This window comes from Trachinotus anak, unplaced genomic scaffold (assembly GCF_046630095.1).
Source record: "Trachinotus anak isolate AG129_WGS33_773 ecotype Australia unplaced genomic scaffold, CSIRO_AGI_Tana_v1 ptg000007l, whole genome shotgun sequence".
In the NCBI taxonomy this organism is placed as follows: domain Eukaryota; kingdom Metazoa; phylum Chordata; class Actinopteri; order Carangiformes; family Carangidae; genus Trachinotus; species Trachinotus anak.
In genome coordinates, this window is record NW_027273858.1 from 16,532,711 (window position 1) to 16,556,466 (window position 23,756).

Here is a 23,756-nt window from a genome sequence, read left to right on the forward strand (position 1 = left end):
TGTTTTAAATATTAGGAGCTTTCTATAGCCTAAAGAGGTATCTCATAGCATAGTCTTGCATCAGAGCAGGCAGTGTATTGAACTGTTTTCGAGAGCATAAAGACTTTGTTGAGACAACAGAGAACAGGGTTGTATCAGACAGATCTCTGGGTGGCCAGGCAGAGCTGGAGGAAGCAGGTGCATGCTAAATTCCCACTCAGTACGAGTGTGACTCTGTAGATGATCTCGGATGAAGTGGCCCTGTTCACATGGCCTCACTTGTGTTTGTCTGTATGGATGAAGCAACATGTCGTGTCTTCCCGAGCACTACAAATGCAGAAATGTAAACATAATAAGTCTGTGCAGAGTAAAAAGTCACGTGATATTTCATATGGCTTCTGTTTGTGAAAGCATCTGCTGAATACCCAGAAACGAGTAACTGATCATTGTGTTCAATCATTTGTTTTTGTTTTGTTTTCTTTACCACAGATTTACAGAGTTTCTGGAGCCTTTTGAGAGAGTGATTCAACCAGAGGAGCTTTGGCTCTACAAGAATCCTCTAGTTGAGTCAGACCACATTCCCAAGAGGGTCATGTTTGTAAGTACCTGCTGTAATTATGAGTCCTTCTTGTTACAGACTTGATTGCCACTAAATACTTTGTCATGATTGCATTCCACATGAACCACATCCTCTGCTCAGTTCTTACTAATCTGTGTGGTGCAGAAATCCTTCATTTGGGACAATCAATACTGGAAAGCCTCTTCTTTCCACTGCTGAGGTGAGGCCTGAATCATGTTGATAGAGAGGGACTTTACAGAACTGCAGTGATTAGTGCTTCAAATGTAATTATCATCTCTTCTTGGACAGAAGTGGGCAGTGCAGGGTTAATATGAATTTCTCGCAGATACAGTGTTGCATGAAAATAGTTTTCCTCTGGCTCGTACTGTAAACATTGAGCAAATAACCTAAAGAATCTCTCGTGCAAACACCTCTATCCAGCATATATTGGAGCATCTGTGCTGGTTGTGTTCTCAGTGCAGTTTTCAGCAACAGTCACCACCTTGAGTACACTTAAAATACAGCACAGAGCTCATTGTTGTGAGTCATACATGATTATTTTCAGACTCAGATGGTGGACACTAGCTGGTCCTATTTTCAAAGAGTGATTATGGTGAAATATGACAACACCAAGGGAGAATAGAAACAAAACAAAACCTGAAATACTTTATTCCAACTATTCCCATCTGCCACCGAAAGTCCACAACTTCCAATGACATGGAATTTCTGGGAAATCATATGAGCAGCATTGATTGGGCCCTCAAACCATTGTTCACTGTTACATGTGCCTAACAAATTTTGTACATATGGGTGAAAAGTACTGCGAGAGCTTGAAATTGTGTAGATCGCGTGATCCAGCCAATTTGCCACACCAATCCTGAGACCCATATTATTCTAACACACTCCTAGTTCCTCTTGGACCCCTTGGACTTAGGAGTCTGTGCAACAAAGTATAAAGCACATGATTTCCTGTTGCTAGTAGGTGATGCAATCACTATAACTTGAATATTGGCACATATATGTCTTATTTACCTTTTGATTACTTACTACTGATTACTACTACTGATTGATTACTATTTGATTATTACTTGATCATCAATCAAAAGATTAATACCACTCATATCTGTGCAATGAATATGATGTTAGAGCCAGGAGATTATTTTAGTTTAGCATAAAGACAGGAAGCAGGGGGGTCAGCTCGCCTGGCTCTGTCCAGAGCTCAAAAATCCACCTACCAGCATGTCACGGCGCCCACCAGAAAAACTATGTAGAAGAGTTGCAACAGTAACTTAAAACAGACATTGTGACCACGTAAACCTGTTTATCCAATCACTCTCAGTAGAATGAAGCAGAACTGCTTTTTTTTTTTTTTTTAACTTTTTCTTTTCTTTTTCGATTATTCATACACATTCCTACACAAACCAGCATATGTGCAGTGGAAACAAGAACAGGAAAATACGAAGCAAAAATTGGAAATTGAAGGAAAGAAAGAAAAAGAAATATGAGGATGAGGGTTGAGGGGGGTGGCATCTAGCTCTTTTTACCTTTGTCCATTTCCTTTCATGTCATCTGACCAGCAGAGCTACTTTTTAAAACTGCTGTTTTATGAATATCTTCTAAATATGTTTTCTGTACTGCTGCTCAAGGGCAGAAATTAAGCCCTGATGTGGATTGCATTATGTTCCCTGCGTTGATATATCCTGATATATAAGAAAGTCTTTTTTTCACCACATTTAACAGTGAGCAAACTATCTTCCATAGGTTTTATGTAGAGTTGTTATGAGGGGTGTGCAACTGCAATGTCCATGGACAGGCCTCTAAATAATGAGTGGGAGATAAACCCCTGCACCCATGTGCCTCTTAGGGAAAATATGAAGAGGCATGACACCCAGCAGTCAGGCTTCTTCAGTGTCATTGCTCTGACAACGGCCCTGAAGTTGTGCAGAATATATCTGGCCATTAAAAATAGTCCATGGAGGGGATCTACATGAAGCTACATCATGACTCACTCTGACCTTCATTAAGATATACTGTACACTGCAAGAGACACCCTTGGATTCTCTCATTATGGGAGTGGCAGGGATATTCTCAGTGCTTGTTATTTATTGATGGGCCCAATGATCAACATGCCCCAAACAGATATAGAATGCAACTAAGTATTACAAAAACTGTAATTATACATGATTAACATTGGTGTTCTCCATGAGAGGTGCAATTATGAGTGTCCACAGAAAAATTTACATGTGTAAAGATGATAGTTTTTCATGCACAATTTGTTTCACATACCTAGAGACATGTGACATAAATATACATACTACAGCATCTAGAAATGTGAAAAAGATGATAATGGGCCTGAATTAAATTCATATTAAGGCCATTACTAATTAAAAAAAGGATACGAGTGTCATGTTGTCAAATATAATGAGACAAGACCCATTACATTGTCCAACCTTTGAGATACTTCAGTGTGCTTCCATGGCTTCTCAAATCCTCTGCTTTCCTCATCTAGATATCACCCTTCACATCTCTGACAACTGCATTAAACCTTCAGGATTGCTAACGCAGAATTTTAGCCTATAAAGAGCAACTCTCAGTAAAATGCTCTGAGAAGCTGTAAATGGAAAAGTCCAATTAAGCCTCAACTGCAGCTGCCAAATCAGAAACCGAAGCTGGGCCACCTTTGGTGCTGGTATCAGTTAGACTCAGATAGTTGTTTCACTCTGCATAAATTCTGAGGAGATGTGAAAGTGTCGCCCTGACAGAGAAAGAGGTGTTTTTTTTCACTGGCTTCTCTCACAACCTCAGTGATGAAGTGATGGAAACTGTTGTGAATTAAAGGTCACAGATACACAGGGTACGTTTTTGGCAAAAGTGATTGATGCCAATGCCTCCTGAGTTGCAGCTTTGTTGCTCCAATCCATTTTGAGAGGAAAATTTGTAATATATGAAGTATTGATCCTGTGTCTGTCTTTTTTTGACGAACTGTAAATTCCGTGTGGTGCAATGGAGAAGTGCCCTGCAAGTGCAACATGATATCCCAGAAACATTAAAAGCATATGATATGATATATCCATGATACAACATAAGACTATTTTGCACTATTTGTTCCAAGTAACACTGTACCATGTCTATGCCTATTTCACAAGGACATTCTGTATCGTTCAATTTCAAACTCAGACAGTAAATGTTAGTGCATTTATGAGTGTGGATCCTAATGTGATTACTAGTTTGAATCCAGCTACTTCAAAGAGGATTGTGAGGTGCAAAATTAGTTTATAATTGGCAGAGATACACACATTTACATTCAGCTGAACTGAGGAACAGCTCTCAAGGCAAATTCAATATGTGCCTCATAAAAATGGAACTGAAACCCAGACTTTGTTGTTGCTACCTCTGTTGCATAAGGAAAGAAAATATATTAAATTTGGCCAGAAAGTAATTAATATGATTTGGAGCATGAATAATTGCCTAGGTGCTGAGGAGGCCCAAATCTCTTATCAAGTCAGGAGCGAAATTCTTCTCTGTGCAGACAGGAAACCCAGCTGAACAATAAAGAAACTCGTTTGGCCCCTCAGTTTGTCTCGTTTAAATTAACTCTGAATAAGGGATCAGTTCATGTCATTGGCTGAGGCAAAAGTCATTTTTCAATTAACCTGCAAAACAGACCCTGTGGAGCGCAGGGCGTCCTTAATGTCACAGTAATGACTGTACTTTTTTTTTGTCTTGTCTTGATTTCCTCACAGGCTATTTCATTCCTTACCCCACTGGCAGTGATATTTGTGGTGAAGATAATTCAGCGGACGGACAAGACAGAAATCAAAGAGGCTTGTTTAGGTATGTGGAGCCCATTAACTTTAAATGTCATGAATTTGTTGCTGTTAGTCACAGTCTCACCTGTGAGAGGTCCCAAAATGACGGCACAATTGCTGCACATACTGCATTTGATGGGATTTGAGAAGCTGTCTCTTGGTCTAATTTTCTTGCTCTTTAAAATTTTTCACCCTCCCCAAGTTATACCTGAAAGCGTGGACTAACTGGTTACCTATGAGTACTTTGTTGTGCTTAATAGTTTTAGAAAACCTTCTCACTCTGTGACATCTGTTTCAGTCAGCATGATACCACACCAGATTCATCTTAATCACGCCCTTTCATGCGATTTGGTTAACTCTCGAACAGCATCTGGGTATTTCTCTCGCACCGATTTTCTTCCTGTTTGCCATTTCCCCTGGGTCGAGAGGCCTGCGGGGGGGTTTGGCACATCTGAGAGCATTAAGAAAGTTTAACACAAATCCAATTAAAGAGACACACAGGGATGAATCGGATGGCGAGAGGGTGGTTTAGTGTATCAGTGTAGAGATTACAGTGCAGTGTAGAACTTAATAGACCCATTGCTGCCTGCAGAGAAGCACTTCTACGAGGCTTTATGGCTGTGCGGAGAAACAAAAATCACTCAGAAGAACAAAGAGTAAAACGGAGCCCATCATTCTGTCAAGTTTCTACACGGTCATGATTTTGAATGTCACTGTGAATTCTAGACCTAATAAGATAGAAAGATGTTAAAAGCAGTTAAAACATAGTTTATTTTTTATCTACCTACAGGCTTATTTATTTTTCATCCCAAACTAAAATCACAGAGAAGAAGCTGTGTCTATATTCCTGCTAATTTACTAAATTCAAAGTTGTCCCTCAGGGTCCTCTACAGTCATGGATCAAAATTTCAAACAGATATGACTGAGCTGGCATATATTAAGGGTTTGAGTTAGATTTTCACCCTCGTAATTCCAGTGGGACTTGGTTTCACTAATACAATACATATCCTGTTTGATACAGTGCTTTCTGCTTTTCACCACCTCTTTGTTGTTCTTTGGAGTGAAAAGAACACAGTGTTCCCTTTGTAGCATTGTCTAATAATGTCTAATAACCCTTTATCATTCCCAAGCTCCTGCAGCTTAATTGTGTGATTATCTATCAGTCAGGCTATAATGACGCCATTTTGAATGTTTGATTATATTTTCCAAAGGACTGCCCTCTGAGAATGACACAGAGATGAATCCGCAATGATTGTTTTAGGTTTTGTTTACAAAGCATGAATGATTTCATATTTCATTCTTCATCATCTAAATGTGAGATTTATTGTTTGGTGTTTGCAGTAAGTGAGAAAAGGAGGGAGTTTTCAATAATACCAGTTTGTGTGGCTCTGCATTTTTGCCAAAGCTTGAATGCTCCAGGAATGTACAGTACTAAACCCCTGGGCCTCTGCTCACCTTCTTTGTTAATGAATGTAAAACATTAGAAGATTTGGACAGAGGCAGTTTACTCTGGATGTCTCTGTTCATTCTTTTTCCTTCGAGCGATTTTGTTAAATCAACCAGTCTACAACAACTCGGCCAAAGCACTCAGAAGCTGAATGAGAAAGCCTTTGGTAATGTAATGGCAGCAATCCTGTCTATACTCAATAGGTCTCTAATTTCCTGAAACGGTGCCTTAGTGCAATCACTGGTTCAAACTCTGGGGTGCAAGTGCATATGAATTTGATCAATTTGCTGACCAGTGGCATGAACACAGTCCTAGCACAGCATGGACCAATTTGGCAAAGAGACAGATGCGGGTTGAATACACTATTAGCAAGACGAATGTGGTATCAGCAGGTGCACTTGTGGGGAGCTTCAAGAATGGCCAATCACATCAGCTTCTCTTACGCCCTTTAAAAGTGGTCAAGTCCAGGCTAAACTGGAAGCATGAGTATGTCATGTTACTGTACAGCATCTCAGATATGCTCTTAGAGCGGATGATGTCTCCTTCATGAGTCTGATCAGCTATGTTACTCTATCTAACTTCCCAGGAACTGACTCAATCGGTGCCAGGAGTCTTACAAACAAGCTCAAGTGCAAACAAATGGACTGCCAAAACGGTGTCAGTCCTTAGTGCCAGCACAAAATTAATTAATACTTTAATGACCATCGGTAAACTTCCCAAGTCTAGACTAGGTGTGGGAGAATGCCGCTGCAGCAGGTTTTATACCATACGTGCTCGGCCTCCTAATACTGAGTCAGATCTGACATGTTGCAATGTGTCGTCCTGTTTTTGAACCAGTCAGATAGAACAAGTATCATTCTTGGCTTTCATCTGATTTGCACAGGGTTTGCCCAAATTAACAAGCTGTTAAATAACATTGACACTGTGTATCTCTCAGCAGCTCAGATAGATCATACATTTGAGTGCTTGTAACGTGGGGTGAATTCATTTGGCCTGCAGACTTGTGGGATTAACCTATGAGGCCAGGCACTCTGGCTAATGATGAGCCCCAGTGGTTTGCTTCACAGCTAATTAAATGAACGTGTTGTTACAGTGCAATTCCTACCTGTCAACCAACTGCAGTTCTGTTTCCTGTTATTAAAGTTGGGATGAAGTATTAGTAGTAATTGCTTCACAGTTAGATAGGCTCTCATTTGTCATCACTACTCTTGGGATATGACTTTTTTCTCCATGTTGGATATCTTGGGTACAATATTTGCTAGAACTAAACTGTATATGTGCAGCTTTTCTTTCATTTTGGTGACAGTTTTTTTCATCAGCGTGGCTCTATGGCTCTGTCTGTCGGTAGATCAGTCCATCGCTTTGGTCCAGCAACAAATATCTCAACAACCATTGCATGAATTGCCCTGAAACCTTGTCCAGACACCCATGGTGTGCAGAGGTGCCACTATGAGGTTCACATTTGTGGCTTTGAGGGAAACAACTATTGCAATGATTGCCATGAAATTTGGTACAGTCCTTTATCACCCACCTCTGGATTTGTATAGCATCTGACCTCCTGACTCTTCCTCCAAGCTCTGCAGATCAATATTTCAATTTGTTCCAAACTTTTACTTTATCGGTAAATACCTGCACAACCCCATTCCCATGAGCTTCAGCTGTAATTTGGTGCTATTAAGCAAAGGTTTGCATAATAACACATGAAACTTGGCAAACATTATACTTGCATTAATTTATGTTTGTCTATTTTGTACAGATTGACAACCTGAAAATGTAATGCGCCCGTGATGTGGCTGGCACTGGTGCAGAGCCATTATGTTTCTGGGTTGTCCATCTGTCTTATTCTTGTGAATACAGTATCTCAGTAACACTCTCAGGGAATGATGTCAAATTTAGTACAAATGGGCTTAAAGATGAACTGATGGACTCTTTGCTGCACGTCTTTCCCTCTCTCTCTACTCCCTCGTTTACCTGTCACTCTACACTGTCCTGTCAAATAAAGGCAATATTTAAAAAAAAAAAGAAAAAAAAAAAGAACTGATTAGATTTCGGTGGTCAGGCAAAACACTTTTTTGGCCATTAATCTAAAATTCACACACTAATAAATGGTGTACATGGTAACTCTAGTTACAACATGTCTGTGTGTGTGTTTACATGTGTGTTTGTGATACTTGCACTGTTTAAAACCATCTTCCCGCTGCTGCTGCCTCTAAATTATTAAAGTCTGTTTCACACATAAATCCTGACAACCATCTGTCCATCTGCAGGGGATACTCCCATGAACCTAACTGGCAGTTTTATTTGTAACCTGCCAGAGCCTGTATTGCTCTCACAGTAAAATGAATTCTTTTAATACAGCATTACTGCTTTTATGAATGTTAATTGAAGACGCCGTGTCAACCTTGTTTGTTTCATCTGCTTCAGCAATAAACCTCTGCGCTGTCATATGCTAATTTGACTGTGTGTGTGTGTGTGTGTGTGTGTCAATCTTCCTTCACCTCCAGCTGTGTCCCTGGCTCTCGCACTTAATGGAGTCTTCACAAACACCATCAAGTTGATCGTTGGCAGGTATGCTGAACAATCTGTAGCACTTCACAGGCTCTGACAGTGATGCCAAATGTTGAGCTGTGGGCTCTGAATCACATGAAATCACATTTCAGCTTTGACTTACTAGATGTATAGCCAATGAACTGTTTGACACATAAAACATCCTTGGGTTGGTTTTGATTTCTAGGCCCAGGCCCGACTATTTCCAGCGCTGTTTCCCAGATGGAAAACTGAATGCGAGGATGCTGTGCACCGGGGATCCAGATCTAGTCTCAGAGGGACGCAAAAGCTTCCCAAGCAGTCACTCCTCCTGTGAGTATCAGTCATCAGTCCAAGCAGATCAATGCCAGCTCCTGCAAACACAATGCCAAAAGACATCAGAGCTCTCACTCTGACTCATTACAACTCGACACAACTGTACCTATTTACCCAATTGATCTTGAAGGTCTGAACAACATTTCACACAAGTAGAAAATGCTGACTCTGTCTTTACAAGGTGTTTACTTCACATTTCAAAGTGGCAATGAGTTGTCATTCAATTTACACAGTTTACACATCCTGAGGCAGCTTGTTGAGATGCTTATAGGTTTGGTCGATTGAGTCGAGCACATCCAATTTTGTTTGCTGGGTGAATGAGTGTTTCAGCTTCATCTGGGTTCCTGCTGTGTTCAACTGTGCAGGCCAATGTGGAACATAGGGCGTCTTTTCAACCATATTGCTTTCCAAGCTGTTTTCACTTCAGCTGCGTGTTAAATAATTCACATGTTTTTCTGTTGTCCAACAGATGAATGCATGCATGGAGACTCTGCTGTTGAATAAAGCCTCAGCATTATATGCTGCATCAGGCATATAAGGACTGCATTTAAGAGAATATATCTTTGAAACTATCACTTTGTGGCCTTGCTGCCACTGAATATAAAACATACTTAGGACTTCATGGCTTTGAAGTGCCGTCTCTCTTGCTCTAGTGAATGTGCGTCTCAGAAAAGTCCAACAAAAACACCAGCAATAAAACGCTTACAGTGGAATTACATTGAACCTGCTGCTATCTATTATGCAAAATGAAAAAGATATCTTTCTATCCTCCAGTGAGCTGTGCCCCAGTTGTGGAGCACTTGATATTTAAAATGTTTTCTTTTGTTCAGAATTCTTATTACATTTCCTCTCCAGATGCACATTCACACTTAACAAGGTAATTATGTAGACGTACAGCAGGAATGTGTAAAGAAGCAAGTGGGTGCGTCCAGTTGAAAGACATGAAAATCTATGGACATCTTGAACTTTTTCTTTTTTAAGTTCCATCTTCTAATTAAACTGACAATGGTTCATAGTTTAGAGGGAAGGATTTCTTGGGAGGTGGAAGTTGTATGTGTAAGTGCAAGAAAGGCAGTTTTTGTTCAATGGTCTGTGAATGTGTTTAATTGCCATCCTGCTGTGAGTGTGACTGCCTTGAATTACTCTGTAAAAGGCTTCAAATCAAACATGGGACTAATTGTTCTTTGAGTGTTACAGAAAAGATGGCAAGATACCATAATGGATGAGATGGCGCAGGCAGTCAGAGTTTCCATTGATGTTAAAGACATCTGAAATTTCATGGTCCAGTTTGATTTCAAACTCTTGTTTTAGCATAATATTAAAATTGCACACTTAACAGCTTCTCAGACACCTGCTTTAAGAGAGAAATGCTTTGAAGTGCGGGCAGAGTCCCATTTGGAATAGCAGAGAGGGACATAGCTCTGTAATTCACTGCAGCACTGTGTGTGGATTACATTCATCTACACAGCAGCTCTAATAGCCTTATGTTGTTGCACTGCGAGTGAGAAAGTGATTGAGAGAACCGTGCAACGGGCACACGAGGAGCACCCATATGCCAGCGTGTCTAGAGAGAAGAAGAAATCCAATTTCCTGTCTGGGTCCCTTTTCACCAGGACAACACTTGTTGGACCACGCATAAGATACAGAGCTTTTAACCAGACGCATGTGGCAATGGACAGGGAATAGGGCCAGACAGATGACAAGCATGTATGTAGCCTTATTTAAAGTGGCACCTGGATTTAATGAAACATCCCTTCTGGCTGGTGTAAGGCCCAAGAGACGGACTATAGGCAAAGGAAACTGTTTTGCATTCACAGACTCTTGTCTCTCCCAAAGGATGCTACATAATCTGCATGGTAAATAGATAACCCAAACTAATCCATCTAAATCAGCCGGGACAAAAATATAAATACACACCCGACTTCAGTGTTTGATGACAGCTATTTTTTAAAGCACACAAACTATTATTGCATTTCAAAGTTTTTAAGGCTGCTCCGGTTCTCTGTGATTAGATTTCTTTTCCTCACCACACAGCAAAGTAACAGAGTAACAGAGATTGAAGGAGACAGTTCCCAGAAAGAGAAAAACAAACAGATAAATACAAATTCCCCTGAACCCACTGCACCAACATTCACAGCGGTAAAGCAAGCAGACCCTAAGGCAGGAGCTGTAAATTGTCTCCCTCTTATTCTTATTCATTACACCATCTCCCCCTGTGCATATTAAGCCATTCGATATGATCAATTAATGTGCACTTTTGAAAACCATCTGCCATCTCTATCGTATACATTCCCTCCCATGCCTAAATGAATCCTGTGAGGCAGATCTAATCACATCTGTGAATCTCCACATTGCTTCTCCCACTTACACGTAACCATCTATATTAAATTACACATAGCTTGGAATGTCTATCATATTAGTTAAGTATCTAGAGAGAGATTTGCACTTGTGTAAAGTGTACTCTCGTGTGTTTACTCACTCAGGTACACTTCATTGTGACCAGAGTGTGCAGAGAGGTTGAGGAACAGCTGGTAGGAGTGCAGCAATTATGCAGTTCTAATAATGAGTTCCTGTTGGCTTTTGTATGTTAATGGATGAACAGCCTTAGTGCCCAGGCGGTTGGTTAATATGCATATGCATTACTTCTGGTCAGAGGGGTGTCCCATTGGTCCCTGCAGGGGTCAGAGGTCAGAGCAGGAGGGAAAGAGAGTGGGAAGGGCTGAGAGATGGAAAGTAAACCACCACGGCCATAGACTAGTTGGACACTTTGTGTCTGAATGTGGTCAAGCATTTCAGTGAAAGATATTTCATCAGAAATAAAGGGGAGAAAGGTAGTGAGACTGATATTACCAAAATTACTACACTTTGCAGAGGGTTTGACTAGAGCACAACTCCACTCAGCCAAACCCTGTGGTTTGAAAGAAAATAATGCCCTCAATTGGTTCACTTGTCAAAAACACACCAGGTTTAACTGGAAAGCTTCTAATAAACAGAGGTTTCACTTTTGGCTAACAGCACGGCCAGCCTTATAATCGCAAATGTCCCTTACTGACTGACTGAGGGATAGAGTTAAGTGATCACCACCATTGCCTCATGACTTAGTCAGAGTTTCCCCATTGACTGTTAATCTTTCAAAATCAATTGGTGGTAACAGTTTCTATTAGGGGGTGTTTACTGCCTACTGTGTTGCCAGTGTTTTTTCCAAAAAAAAGCACCCAGCGACAAGACTAGTGACTTTTTGGACAGACCTCTCCTACACAGAAGAGATATCATCAGTAATGCCCTCTTTCACATCTTTCCTGTTCATTGAGAAGCAGAGAAGGCCGAGCAGCAGTTTGTTACCCACAGGAGTGTGAGGCTGAGTGCTTGCGGGAAACTAAATAAGAAAGATATTATGTCACTTTGAACTGTCCCTCTGAGTGATAACTTTTCAAGTATGTATAGCCAAAATCACAGCATAGTCTTTGCCCTTAATTCATGTGTATGATGATTTTGTCAGATGACATTGTGGTTATAAAATCAAGAATTTAGCAGCTGCAGTGCAGCAGCTTGGAGATGCCTTGGGAGTTAACATGTAGTTTTAATATTGGCCATGTTTCAGTCACTATTTCAAACCTGCCCCACTGTCTGACAAGAGAAACATAAAACCATGTGAATGAGAACAGCTGTGTTAAAATGCTGTAAATGTGAGAGGGGGAGAGAAGCAAACAGATAAAGGACTGAAACCAGCTGACCCTAAGCACTCACCAGTGTTTCTTAAAGATAGTAAAGATGAATGTATATGTGTGTGTTGTATGTTCTTAGAGTCTACAGCCACAATAGTAGTTCTGTTTTTTATATGAACCTAAGTATTGGACAGATTACAATTTTGACCTAATGATTGTGCTGGCAATCCATCCAACTATCTCACATCCAATTGTTGAGAAATCCAGTGTAGGAACGTTAGGAACTGTGCAAATCTTTCAAATATGTAAATATGTAGGCTCATTTCAATTTATCATGCTGTGCCATCACTTTAGGGAACTTCATGCATCTCCTGAAAGCTGGCAACCCATTATAAAAAATAGAAAAAATTAATATATATCAAATTTGATCAAGATTAAATATCAAAATGTTTATCAAAGCTCTGTATGCTCTGCATGTTCCCAACAATCATTGTTTCGCCAAAATGCAAATAAAGTCTCCAAGGAAGTAGCCCACTGTGTGTAGCTGTTATGCTGTGACATTTACGATACTCAGTATGACAGCCTGTTTTAGATGGAGTTAATACAGTTACGTGCCTCCACTGTCAGATAGATGATGTTTTTTTCATAGCTACTCACCTAGTGAGAGATTTCATAAGCCTTCATAATGTACCTACAGGCACACTGAATTACTGTTATTAATCACATCTTGTCTGAAATGTTTTTTTTCTTCCACCTTTCTGAATCTTTGTCTCTATTGTTCCATGTGTACAGAACCCCTCCCCCATGTTCTTCTAAAAAGTGCAATCAGACTTGGTTCTTCTTCACTTACAACTTCTGAGTAAACTTTGAGCTTGTTTTGAAAAACACAGTCGTACTTCACTCATCACTCTCATTAGGCATCTTTGTTTAGTCTAAGAGGAATTGAAGGGGAATTGCTTTTCAAGGCTTTTAAAATGAATTAAGTGGATTCATTACCATGATGTTTTTTCCTTTGTTGGCCTCCCCTCTATCCTCTGGTCTTTCTGGGAATCCTGCTACCTCTAGAGGAGCATCCTTCATTGGTTATTGAGTACACCCAATATTCACTGTGTAACTCCACCGCTGCAAATATACTGGTTTAGTTAATGATGCTAATTTCACACGTAGAAATGTGTTTGTGTGTCTCTGTGGATGCATGTGAGAAATACATATTAGGTGTCCCTGCTCATGTTTTATTTATACCACCAAAGCATTTCTATTAGTGTAATCCTCAAGATGCTGTCTCACTGTGTCTGCAAACTTGATTGTATGCTGTATGGAAATAAAGCATGCACATTTACTGCAACAATGCACTATTTTTATGCCTCAGCGCCGGCGACAGCCAGTGCTCATATAGGTTTTCAGTTTGTCTGTCTGCACATACGTACATACGTAAATCCCATTCTCATGGACACAATATCTCAGTAATGCCTTGACAGAACAGCTTCAAATTTGGCAAAAACATTCACTAGGACTTAAGGATGAACTGATTAGATTTTTGTGGTCAAAGGTCAAAGGTCAAGGTCTGTGTGACCTCACAAAACGCTTTTTAACCATAACTCAAGACTGAAACTGTGTACGGTGACATACAACTGTGAGGCGGTAGTTGTAGTTCCTTATGATACCAATAGCAACTGAAATGCAATTTTTACAGTCATGTCAGTCAAGCCCTACATTCAAAAAAAAATGTGCACATGTTAAATGGATTGAAGCTGGTTTTTAGATGCTGAAACTAACATGTCTAATAAGTAAAAATGCCCTTTTTTTTATTGAAGCTGCAGCAAGTATTTGAAGTGATATGCAACCACAGTTATGCTTTGCAGTGTCTGTGGTTTCATCCAGTCCAAAAACACTCTAAATTGCTCACAATTTAACGGTGACTGTGGGTAAATAAATATGTTGACCCCCCTGATGCTTTGTTGACCTGTCCTGAGTATTGCACTGAATGATCTCTGAAAGAGTAATGGTAATGGGGAGCAGCCATAAACTGGGTCTCTGCTGGATCCTGAGCTTTGTTTCGTGTACTGTTTTCACAGAGACATAAAAGAGAAGGAAACAAAGTATAACACGTAGAGCAATGTATATTATTGCCACATAGTACAGATGAAATTGTATGTTTCTTTCAGTATTACAAGATGGAGTCAATGCATTAGTGATGGGGGATCGGTACCACAGAAACCCTAAAAAGGTGTCTTGGAAATGTGTCAGCTTCTCATGTAAAACTGCTGCAAGTTTGCTAAGTTTAAATGTTCACTCAGCATACTGGGTCATGGATAGCATGGATAATTTAGTCATGTCTTTCCAAATGAATAATGTAATCATCTTAGGCATGGTGAGAGCTGTAAAAATGAATGATGTGAGCTGCTGTGTGATTGGAAATGTGGAGAGTTCGCTCAGAAGTGCGATGAATGGGCACTGAGGGAGGCTGAGTCTAAGGATCTCACATGGCTCCTTCGTGGCCTCCAAACAGGACTGGACTGATGAACTGAGCTTGAAGGTATTAACTTAATGTGTTGCTGTCTATAAAACTCATGTGGTACACTTTGTGGGTGGTGAGGATGACGATGTGCAAGGTTTTATATACCACAGAGTGTTAATTATTTTTTTTAGTATATTTCATATTTCCCCTGGTCTCCATATGGATTGCTTTAATTAGCTGAATTAATCAACTTGATTAATCTAGCCGTTGGTGAATTTAGTTTCTATAATGATGTCGACTACTGGTCCACTTCGAGGCTTGAACTGTTAAAAGGGACCCATTGGCCATATTTAATCTGACCACCATATGGTTTCTATACCACAAATGTGTGTGTGTGTGTGTGTGTGTATGTGTGTGTGTGCATACTTCTTTTTATCCATTACTGTCATATTCCAAAAATGTCATACATAAATAAAACACATCTTTCCCTCACAACATCAACGTGAGCACTTTCAAGCATGGTAACTTTCTAAGAATTTCTGCAACCCTAACCCTAACCCTTTTTTCAGCCAGGTGTGCCAAGATCTGCTCCATTCCTTATGATAACGGTTTTGGCTGCAATAATTGATATTATGAATACTGTGAAAAGTCATGTTTAACCATCTGCAACACACTGACAATGTGACTTAATTTCAAAATTTAAATGACTGATGGATAAGCCATTAACAAGTTAACATTAACTTGATTCAAATTCCCACATCCTGCCCAGTCCATCTACCTTTGCACAGTCCTCATTGAAGAACCAGCCAGATGGAATGAGGAGGGGGAACAAAAGATACAAAATCCACTTCAAAAGTGTTGCTGTCCATTTGTGGATCCTAGCTACTGTATCTTGAGAGGAAAATTTAACATTTGTAGAGCATTTTTGCTTGTGATATGTTTTTGTAGGTGAGGGAAGGAAAATCAATCGGTTGCTGTGATTGGTCTAATTCTTGACAGGCCAGATGCTCGTCGGTGTAGACTTGATTACTGCACAACTGGTCACACTTAAAAGGCTTCACTAGCGTAACTGTAGAGCGACAAATTGTACCAGCATACTGTACTTTGATGTCAAAATGTTCACCTGTTACACGAAATGCGTACAGGCTGGCAGGCAGCCTCTACAGTCAGCAATATGAGCATGTGATTACTGTGAGGTACAGCCTGTTCGAGGCCATGTTAACTAACGTACTGTTTTTAGCCCAGCTAGCAACTCGTCTCTCACCACTTTGGTTGAGCATAGAAATATCTCACCAACTACTGGATGGATTGCCAAGAAATTTTATACTGCTACCATTACGCCTACTAAACATCAGCCTCTTAATGTTGTCATTGTGAGGATGTCACCATGCTGAGAGAATGTATCACCACTGTCACCCCTGTTTTTTTTTTTTTTTTTGTGACTATCTAATGTTACCGTGTCTAGTTCAGTTCCAGTATTTCATTTCAAGTTCCCCTGTCAGCTTGTTTGGGGTGAGAGATGAGAGATGAGATGAGATTTGGAAGGTGTGGCCTTTGGTTCCTCTGTGGGCCTCTACAACTTACTGATTAGTAACCCGAAACACCATTATCTCTTTAGATAAGCATACATGTTTACATGGATCCTTGTACCCTTGCATCCTACAACACAGATTGCCACAGCTTACTTTCCAACCCTGTGGGTACTTGTTGCCAGTGTTGCCCACATTAAACTCACATGCACTTATGATGAGACAGAATATTACAACCACTCACAGATGAGGCGAAGATCTGGGCTGTATTAGCTGGGAGGCAAACAGTAGGTTCTCATACTGAATGCAATAGAAATAAGCAGGTTTAAAAACCTGAGTGACTTTGACAAGGCCCAAATCATAATAACCTGTGTGGGTGCACACAGTCAGCAGCAGTTAAGTACCTACCACCAGAGGTCTGAGGAGGGACAAACCATGAACCAGCGACAAGGTTTTGAGAACAACAGGTCAGATCTGCAACAAATCCACCTAACAACTTACAGGACTTAAAGGATCTGCTGTCAGGTACCACAGGACACCTTCAGAGATTTTGTAGTGTCCATGGTAGCATCAACAAGAAAACATACAGTACACCACACATGCCCCTGTGGAAACCAAAATCCTACACTAGATTCAGTCTTGCTAAAGAGTTCGATGCATGAGTACAAGACTACATTATTATCAATCATTTCAGAGGTGGGTGACACTGTATGATGATTTTTTTTTTTTTCAAAACCAATATCAGCCTTTCCCAGCCTCCCAATATATGTGTGTAAATTGCCTGATGGAAAATGCAGAGTTTCTAATGGAATCAACTCTATCTCCCTGACAGAAGGACAAGTACTGAGACAGGACTTTCTGCCTCTGCCTTCTCTTTCTGCCATCCTTCCTGTTTATCTACAGGCTCCACACGTGTCCCACCGTCCTTAGTATTCCTGGCTGACTTGTGTGTTGAGTGACAAATGGGCAGCTGATGGGTGCTAATGTGTGCTGTTTGGCCCACTGCAGCAGTAAACTAATGACCCCGGCTCAGCACCACCTTTCATGGCTCCGTCACACAACTTTTAATTCGAACAACCACTGCTGTTTCTCTTACACCAACCACCATCAACTAAAACACATACCCCATTTTAGCACGGCATTGCCAGCAGCTGAGTCACATTTCCTTCTCGGCCAGGGGTATAGTTTTCACTATGGCCTCAGGTTGTCAGGCCATTGGTGGGTCTGTGCAGAGAAGAACTGTCGGACCAACTGAATATAATGCATCAACTCTATACTAATGTGGTAGATGTGGAAGAATTTGTGACTTTCTTCTCTTTGTTTGCAGTGTTGCACAAGAACCAGCCACTGAGAACCTAATTTTGTACCATATAGTGGCACAGGGACGCACACTGATGCCACATACACGCTCCACTTTGCAGTACGCGCATTGCCAAATAAGTCTCCTTCAGTGTGTGGGTTGTGCTGTCGATGTGGCTGTCTGTTTGCCTTCGTCTGCTCTCAGGCACCTGACACACACATTGAAATTAGTCTGGAGATATTTTCCTAACAGACTGAAGTTTCATCCCTCAATGAGCTTACCTGTGAGCGGGTGGCAGTGGACAACTCCCATCTGCCTTCCTCATTGTGTATTTTCTGTCTGAAATGCTGTCTTATCACACTATACTTGTGCATTTGTTGATTTTATTTCCACATCGCCAGTTGCAGACTCACCCATCATGCAGTGTGAATGACTTTTACAAGGCAGTCCCTTGAGACATGGTCGTGGTTTATGACTTTGCTGATGGACAAAAGGATTTGTCACAGAGTGGATGAGACTCTATAATCTGACTGCTGAATATAATAATAAAAATAACTCTTGACCCCCTTTTCTTCTTTCTCTTCGTCTGCCCATGTCTCTGTCTGCTAGTTGCATTCTCTGGTCTTGGCTTCACCTCCTTCTACCTGGCCGGGAAGCTGCAGTGCTTCACGGATCAGGGTCGAGGGCGTAGCTGGCGTCTCTGTGCCATGGTGCTGCCTCTCTACAGCGCCATGATGATTGCACTGTCCCGGACCTGCGACTACAAACACCACTGGCAAGGTCTGCCTAACAGCTGAGACACAAGACACATGATAATGATATTCCTACATTAATCAAAATGACTGTAAAATAAATGCTGCGTATTCTCAAGGTATACAATGTTCTTGTATAAATCGGCTTGCGCCAGGCTGAGAAAGATTGGTTTGCATAAGTCTGTTTCAATCACACCTGGCTCAGAGCATTTTAGTTATTATTATATATAGAATTTATATTTAACAGCGTTACAATTTTTTCTTAATCTCAATCAGCATGACTGACAAACAGAGAAAGGCCCTCAAAACTGTACAAAGAATGTACAGTAAATCAGGCTGAGCACCCTGTTTATTTTCCCAACAGACTGAAAATTGCATCTTATAAAACTGTTTTCTGTCACACACAGCATAATGACAGGTTTTGATTTCCTGAAAACTGCCTCAGATGACAGCGAGGTAGCATTTAAATCAGCAGCCTGGGAAGAAAATTATAATTGCAATCTTCAGTTTTCAGTCATATGTGGTCTGAAAGAACTGGAGGGAGACTTGGATGGAAAATAATGCATATGTGGGAAGGATGTGGGAGAAAGTACATGGTAATGTGATGACAGCTCTGTCATATGGTGTTAATTAGTTTTAGAAAGCCATATGTTCCTGGTGAGCAGGGCAGCAACATAACAGACAACTCTTTTAACAACCAGGATTTATTTACATACAGTAGTTACTGGCGAGCTGACCACTTTGTGACTGCTCTTGGTATTTTGTAGCTCTACACATACTTTTCTCCTCCTTTTCCCCGGTCTGCTGGGAGATCAACAATAGTGGAGTCCATTAAACTTGAGGGGACCCAGTCTGCATTGAGTGTAAATACAAGCTGGGAGCCCACATTAGCCTAGCTGCTGAGCCATGCTTGACTGATACCAATATTCTCACCATCCCTTGGCACTTTGGAGGTGAGCTCTGTCCTCCTCCTCAGGGAAAGGCTGGCCGCTCAATCTCTCTGTCTCAGTGAGGCTACCAAAGTAAGATCAGTTGGCTGGAGTCGATGCAACATTCACAAAGCAAGCTCATGCATTGTAAAATTCTTGAGCAGTGGAAATCGATGTTGTACAATATTTCATTTCCCCCAGAAGGAGAAGATAAGGGGAGACCTATGGAAAAATATGATTTTGATATAATGGAAGCTTCTCCTTCAGCTGCTCCAGCCACCAGCTGGCCATGTCATTTTGATCTATACCCAGCAATATAGCCTTAATATTCAGCATGGCAGCGTGATATTACATGATGTATTGTGGCTTAAAGGGGACGAAATATGATATGAAATTGTTCAGCATAAATGACAAAGTGACAGAGACAGCATGTCGAAAGGCAAGTTTCATCACTTTGCCTTTCAGTTTACTTTCATCAAACTCCAAAAAAACAGACATGATCGATACTGACTGAAGCACTATAGCATATACAGTAATGCCTAATTGACTGTGTTCATTCTCAGAGCAAGTGTTATTTCTCTGCCTCCACATAGGCTAAAATTAAATATAGATGTATACCTTAAAATATGTGTTTTTGTGACTTTGCAGACGCCTTTGTTGGAGGAGTGATCGGGTTGCTGTTTGCGTACATCTGCTACCGCCAGCACTACCCACCCTTTCTGCACAGGGACTGCCACCTGCCTTATGCCAGTCTGGCTGCCGCCGCCCACACGCCCTCGCATCCCCAGGACGACCCGCAACCCACCGACAATGCCACCACCCTTCCCCTGGAGGGCTTGACTGAAGGGCCAGTATGACTAGTAGCCACCATCGAGACTCCCCCCAACACCCTCACCAAGCCACCGAGCCCGCCTCCCCATTCCCAGTGACTAACTGGGTCTCGTATACATTCCAGTGGACAGAAATACACCATCCCATCTCCATACAGTTACACCCAGTCTCAGTGACACCTACATTCTTTTATGTTTTATTTTTTATATCTGGTTCTTGCTCAGCAGCTGTGAAAATCTATATTTAGATGTGGTGTATGAGAGGAACCTACAAATATGGGACATCACCACTGAGAGGGAGGAGTGAAAAACATGTTGAAAACCTGAGGAAACAAGTCTCACTAATGGCTGTGGATGAAGATGAAAATATTGCCAGTTTTTGGTGGATTTTTTTGCTCAATAAGGGATGTGGCTGGCAGCTTGTTTTATGGTATATTTAATGTTTGGCAACGAGACGAAGAGAGCAAGCTGGGTTGGACACGAGAAATCCCATGAAATGTCACAGCAATCAAACCATAAAATCAATGATTAATTAAACTATTTAAATATTGTATGTTAGATGTGACAGTCAGAAACAAGTTTTGATAGAAATTAATGCCAAAAATCCAGTGACATTCTGTGTATTTCACTTAGAAATTTAGATGTACGTGGCATTTTCAGAGGGCACCTACTGTATGTGTTGGTTTAAAACTGAAGGACAATGGGCATTGCTCTAACTCATACCTTTTCTGCTTTTAATAATTTTTGGTTGTCCATGGCAACATAAGGATGAATATACAACCAACACATTCATGGAGAGAGGCACTGGTCCGTGTCAAGGTCAGTATACAATGTTCCCAAACCCCTCTTAACTACTGTAATTCCTCTACCTTCCTCCATTTTTTATTATTCCATTTCTCCCCATTCTCTTGGGCTTGTATAGTTTCCCAGTACAATCCTGAAAAAACATCTCTCCCTCATTCTTTTTCCTCATTTTGTCACCATCCAACTTTATTTTCTCACAAACGATGCATTTAATGCATGTTCCCCAGGGTTGCACAGGGACATGGACCCAAATTGTAGTTCAATGAGTGCAATCAATAACAGGCAGGTGGGAATGGCATGGCGGAAGTGTGCCTAGACAGGCACAAACTCCAATCTGATCTTGCATTAATCCTCATTAAGGGAGGTCGGCCACCACTGCTTATCAGGACATTAGGACTATATGAGGTGCCCCATGGACTGCCCAAGCATTGCAAATGGCTTTCAGCCCACTGCAGCCCCACAAATAGACAATCTAGCATTCAGCAGATGACAGGCCTGAATCCGGGTAGGCGATTTTGATGTATTATTCATCCATTAAAATTCTGTTATTTATGAATATTTCCAGCCTTAATTAAGGGACACTGCGTTGAAATGAAGCAGACACCAAAGATTTGTAGTTTTTTTTTCTGCTTGAGTTTTATGCACCCTGTTATGCTTTATTAACAGGGACGACACATCGCCAGATTACTGGTCCCCTGTCATCAACAAAGCAATTTGTAGCCTCTTACAAGTTATGTTACAAATGATGGATAATTTTGTTGCCTTGGTTACCATGTCTTTTTTGCCATTGCTGTGACATTAATGGGGAGTTGCAATCTCAGTTTACCTCTAACCCAATCACACCACATAGGAGAGTAGAGATTATGTGTTTGCACTTAAGAGCAAGAGAGGAAAAACATGAGATAGCCCATCAAAATAGCATGATATGAAATGAGCACCAAGCCAAATGTAGAAGGCTATTTTGTAATTTTATTATCTTGTGAGGATGTTAGTCTTTTTACATATGTCTGTCTCCACTGTCAAAACACACATGTTTTTGTACAAAGCATCAGTTGAGACAGCCGCACCTTCAGCTGGGCATAATTTGGCTCGTGGCACAGGAAAATTTAACAAAATCTGCGTTCAAAATCTGTTTAAACATCATTTATGAAAATCACTTGTGTCTATCACTAATGCAACCCATTGGCAGCTTCTTAAAACCGTGTGTGTGTGCGTGCAGGTTTTGAAAAGGCCTATCCCACACCAATGCAATACAAAATGAAACTTTACAAAGAACAAACATTTCATTAGAGGGAGGAGGTGCTCGACTCTGCACAACAGACTCTGTGACGGGACTTGAAAAGACTGAGAGTTGACTGGAGGGAAACTTGTAACCTGCTTGCTGGATCTACAGGGTCTTTCAGCACAGGCCTGGAGACCTGTGACTGTGAGACTTTGACATCTTGAGGCAGATTTGGTGATGAAATGTTTGCGACACAGATGCATTATGTTCTATAGACCTGCATTTGCCTGACTTGGAATCCTGATGTCTGTACCTTGTCCTTTAGTTTCCTTCTATTAGATGGTAAAGTGTATATTGGAAAAAAAATGTTGTTCAAAAATCACGTCTGTAAAAGTATTTTTGCTTTTTAAAGGTTTATGTTTTCCCCAGAATCCTTCAAATCATTCCATGATTTGTTTTAATTTGGTGCTATAGATACTTTTGTAGAAGTAGGCATCACTGTTTTCAGATGGTGGATGTGTCATTTTGAAACAAAAGTTAAATTTTCTACAGAGAAAAAATATTATAATACATATTTTAGTTTTTTTCAGATCAGATGCTCAAGGGCAACCAGTGCTTGTGAATTTTTTTCAGTCATTCCACCTTCCCAAGGACTGAAGGGATAAAAGTAACTAAAAAAAACTAAGAATAATAAAATGATTATTAACTATAATGAATAGATGTCTGAAGAAAAAAAAAAGAGTGTAAGATTAAACAATCTTTGTTCATGGCATGCCAGTTCCATTTGTGAGAAAAGACTGTTTTCTATGAATAAGCATGTCTGGCCTTGAGAACTCTTTGAGCTGTGTTTCGCTGTTTATATACTTTATGTACAATAAAGGACTGCAGCTGTGTGAAATCTGTTCATGAAGAAAACAAAGGAGCCTAATGTATGTTGTCAAAATGTGATCGTTGGAGCCTGTGTTTGTTGTTATGACAGGAACTCTGAACCGCTTCATGTGGATTCAACATATCATTGGAATCAAATCAAAGTTTGAGGATGTTTAGATTTAAAAGAATCCACCTTGTAATCAGATCACGGGAGTTACCCAATTATTCATTATTATAGGCAAATGAGCAGTCTTACATCATGCCGCAGCGGACATTTGAATGAGCTATGTGTATCCCAAGTTCGGTTCAGTGAATTCATGCTTCAACAGTCCTGCTGTCAGATGCTACTGAGGCAGCTGAGGGAGTGTGTGTGAATGTAACTCTGTTCTAAGTGTGCTTTTCTGCATCAGTTGTGTTGCATTCTTGTTTAGGGAATTTCCAATAAATGTATGTATGCCTAAGACTGCCTGTTGCTTTTCATATGCATTTAATCAGGATTTTGGCAAGGGCAACCCCTGAGAGCTGAAGATGGTTTCTTTTCAAAGTAATTTGTTCCTACACTGTAATACGCTGATGACTAATAATTAAAAAAAAAAAACAGCCAGAAAAAAACAGTCTTTCTTGCTCTAATACCAAATGTTGGATATCATTACTTTATATTTTTAGTTATTTCTTGATCCTGCCAAAATCCACTTACAATATAACATCAACATAATCACATAAGGGGTTATTTATCACCAA

At 40.6% G+C, this 23,756-nt stretch overlaps 1 protein-coding gene across 1 annotated transcript in view; it reads left to right on the forward strand.

Moving 5' to 3' along the window:
* plpp4 (phospholipid phosphatase 4) overlaps window positions 1-23,479 on the forward strand; it is a 48,907-nt gene extending 25,428 nt beyond the window's left edge. The window contains exons 2-7 of the mRNA XM_071481040.1: window positions 469-577; window positions 4,282-4,372; window positions 8,299-8,362; window positions 8,529-8,653; window positions 18,218-18,388; window positions 19,938-23,479. Of these exons, the coding sequence (XP_071337141.1) occupies window positions 469-577; window positions 4,282-4,372; window positions 8,299-8,362; window positions 8,529-8,653; window positions 18,218-18,388; window positions 19,938-20,146 (769 nt within the window). The 3' untranslated portion in view covers window positions 20,147-23,479. The remainder of the gene's footprint in view (window positions 1-468; window positions 578-4,281; window positions 4,373-8,298; window positions 8,363-8,528; window positions 8,654-18,217; window positions 18,389-19,937) is intronic.
* Window positions 23,480-23,756: the final 277 nt, after the last annotated feature.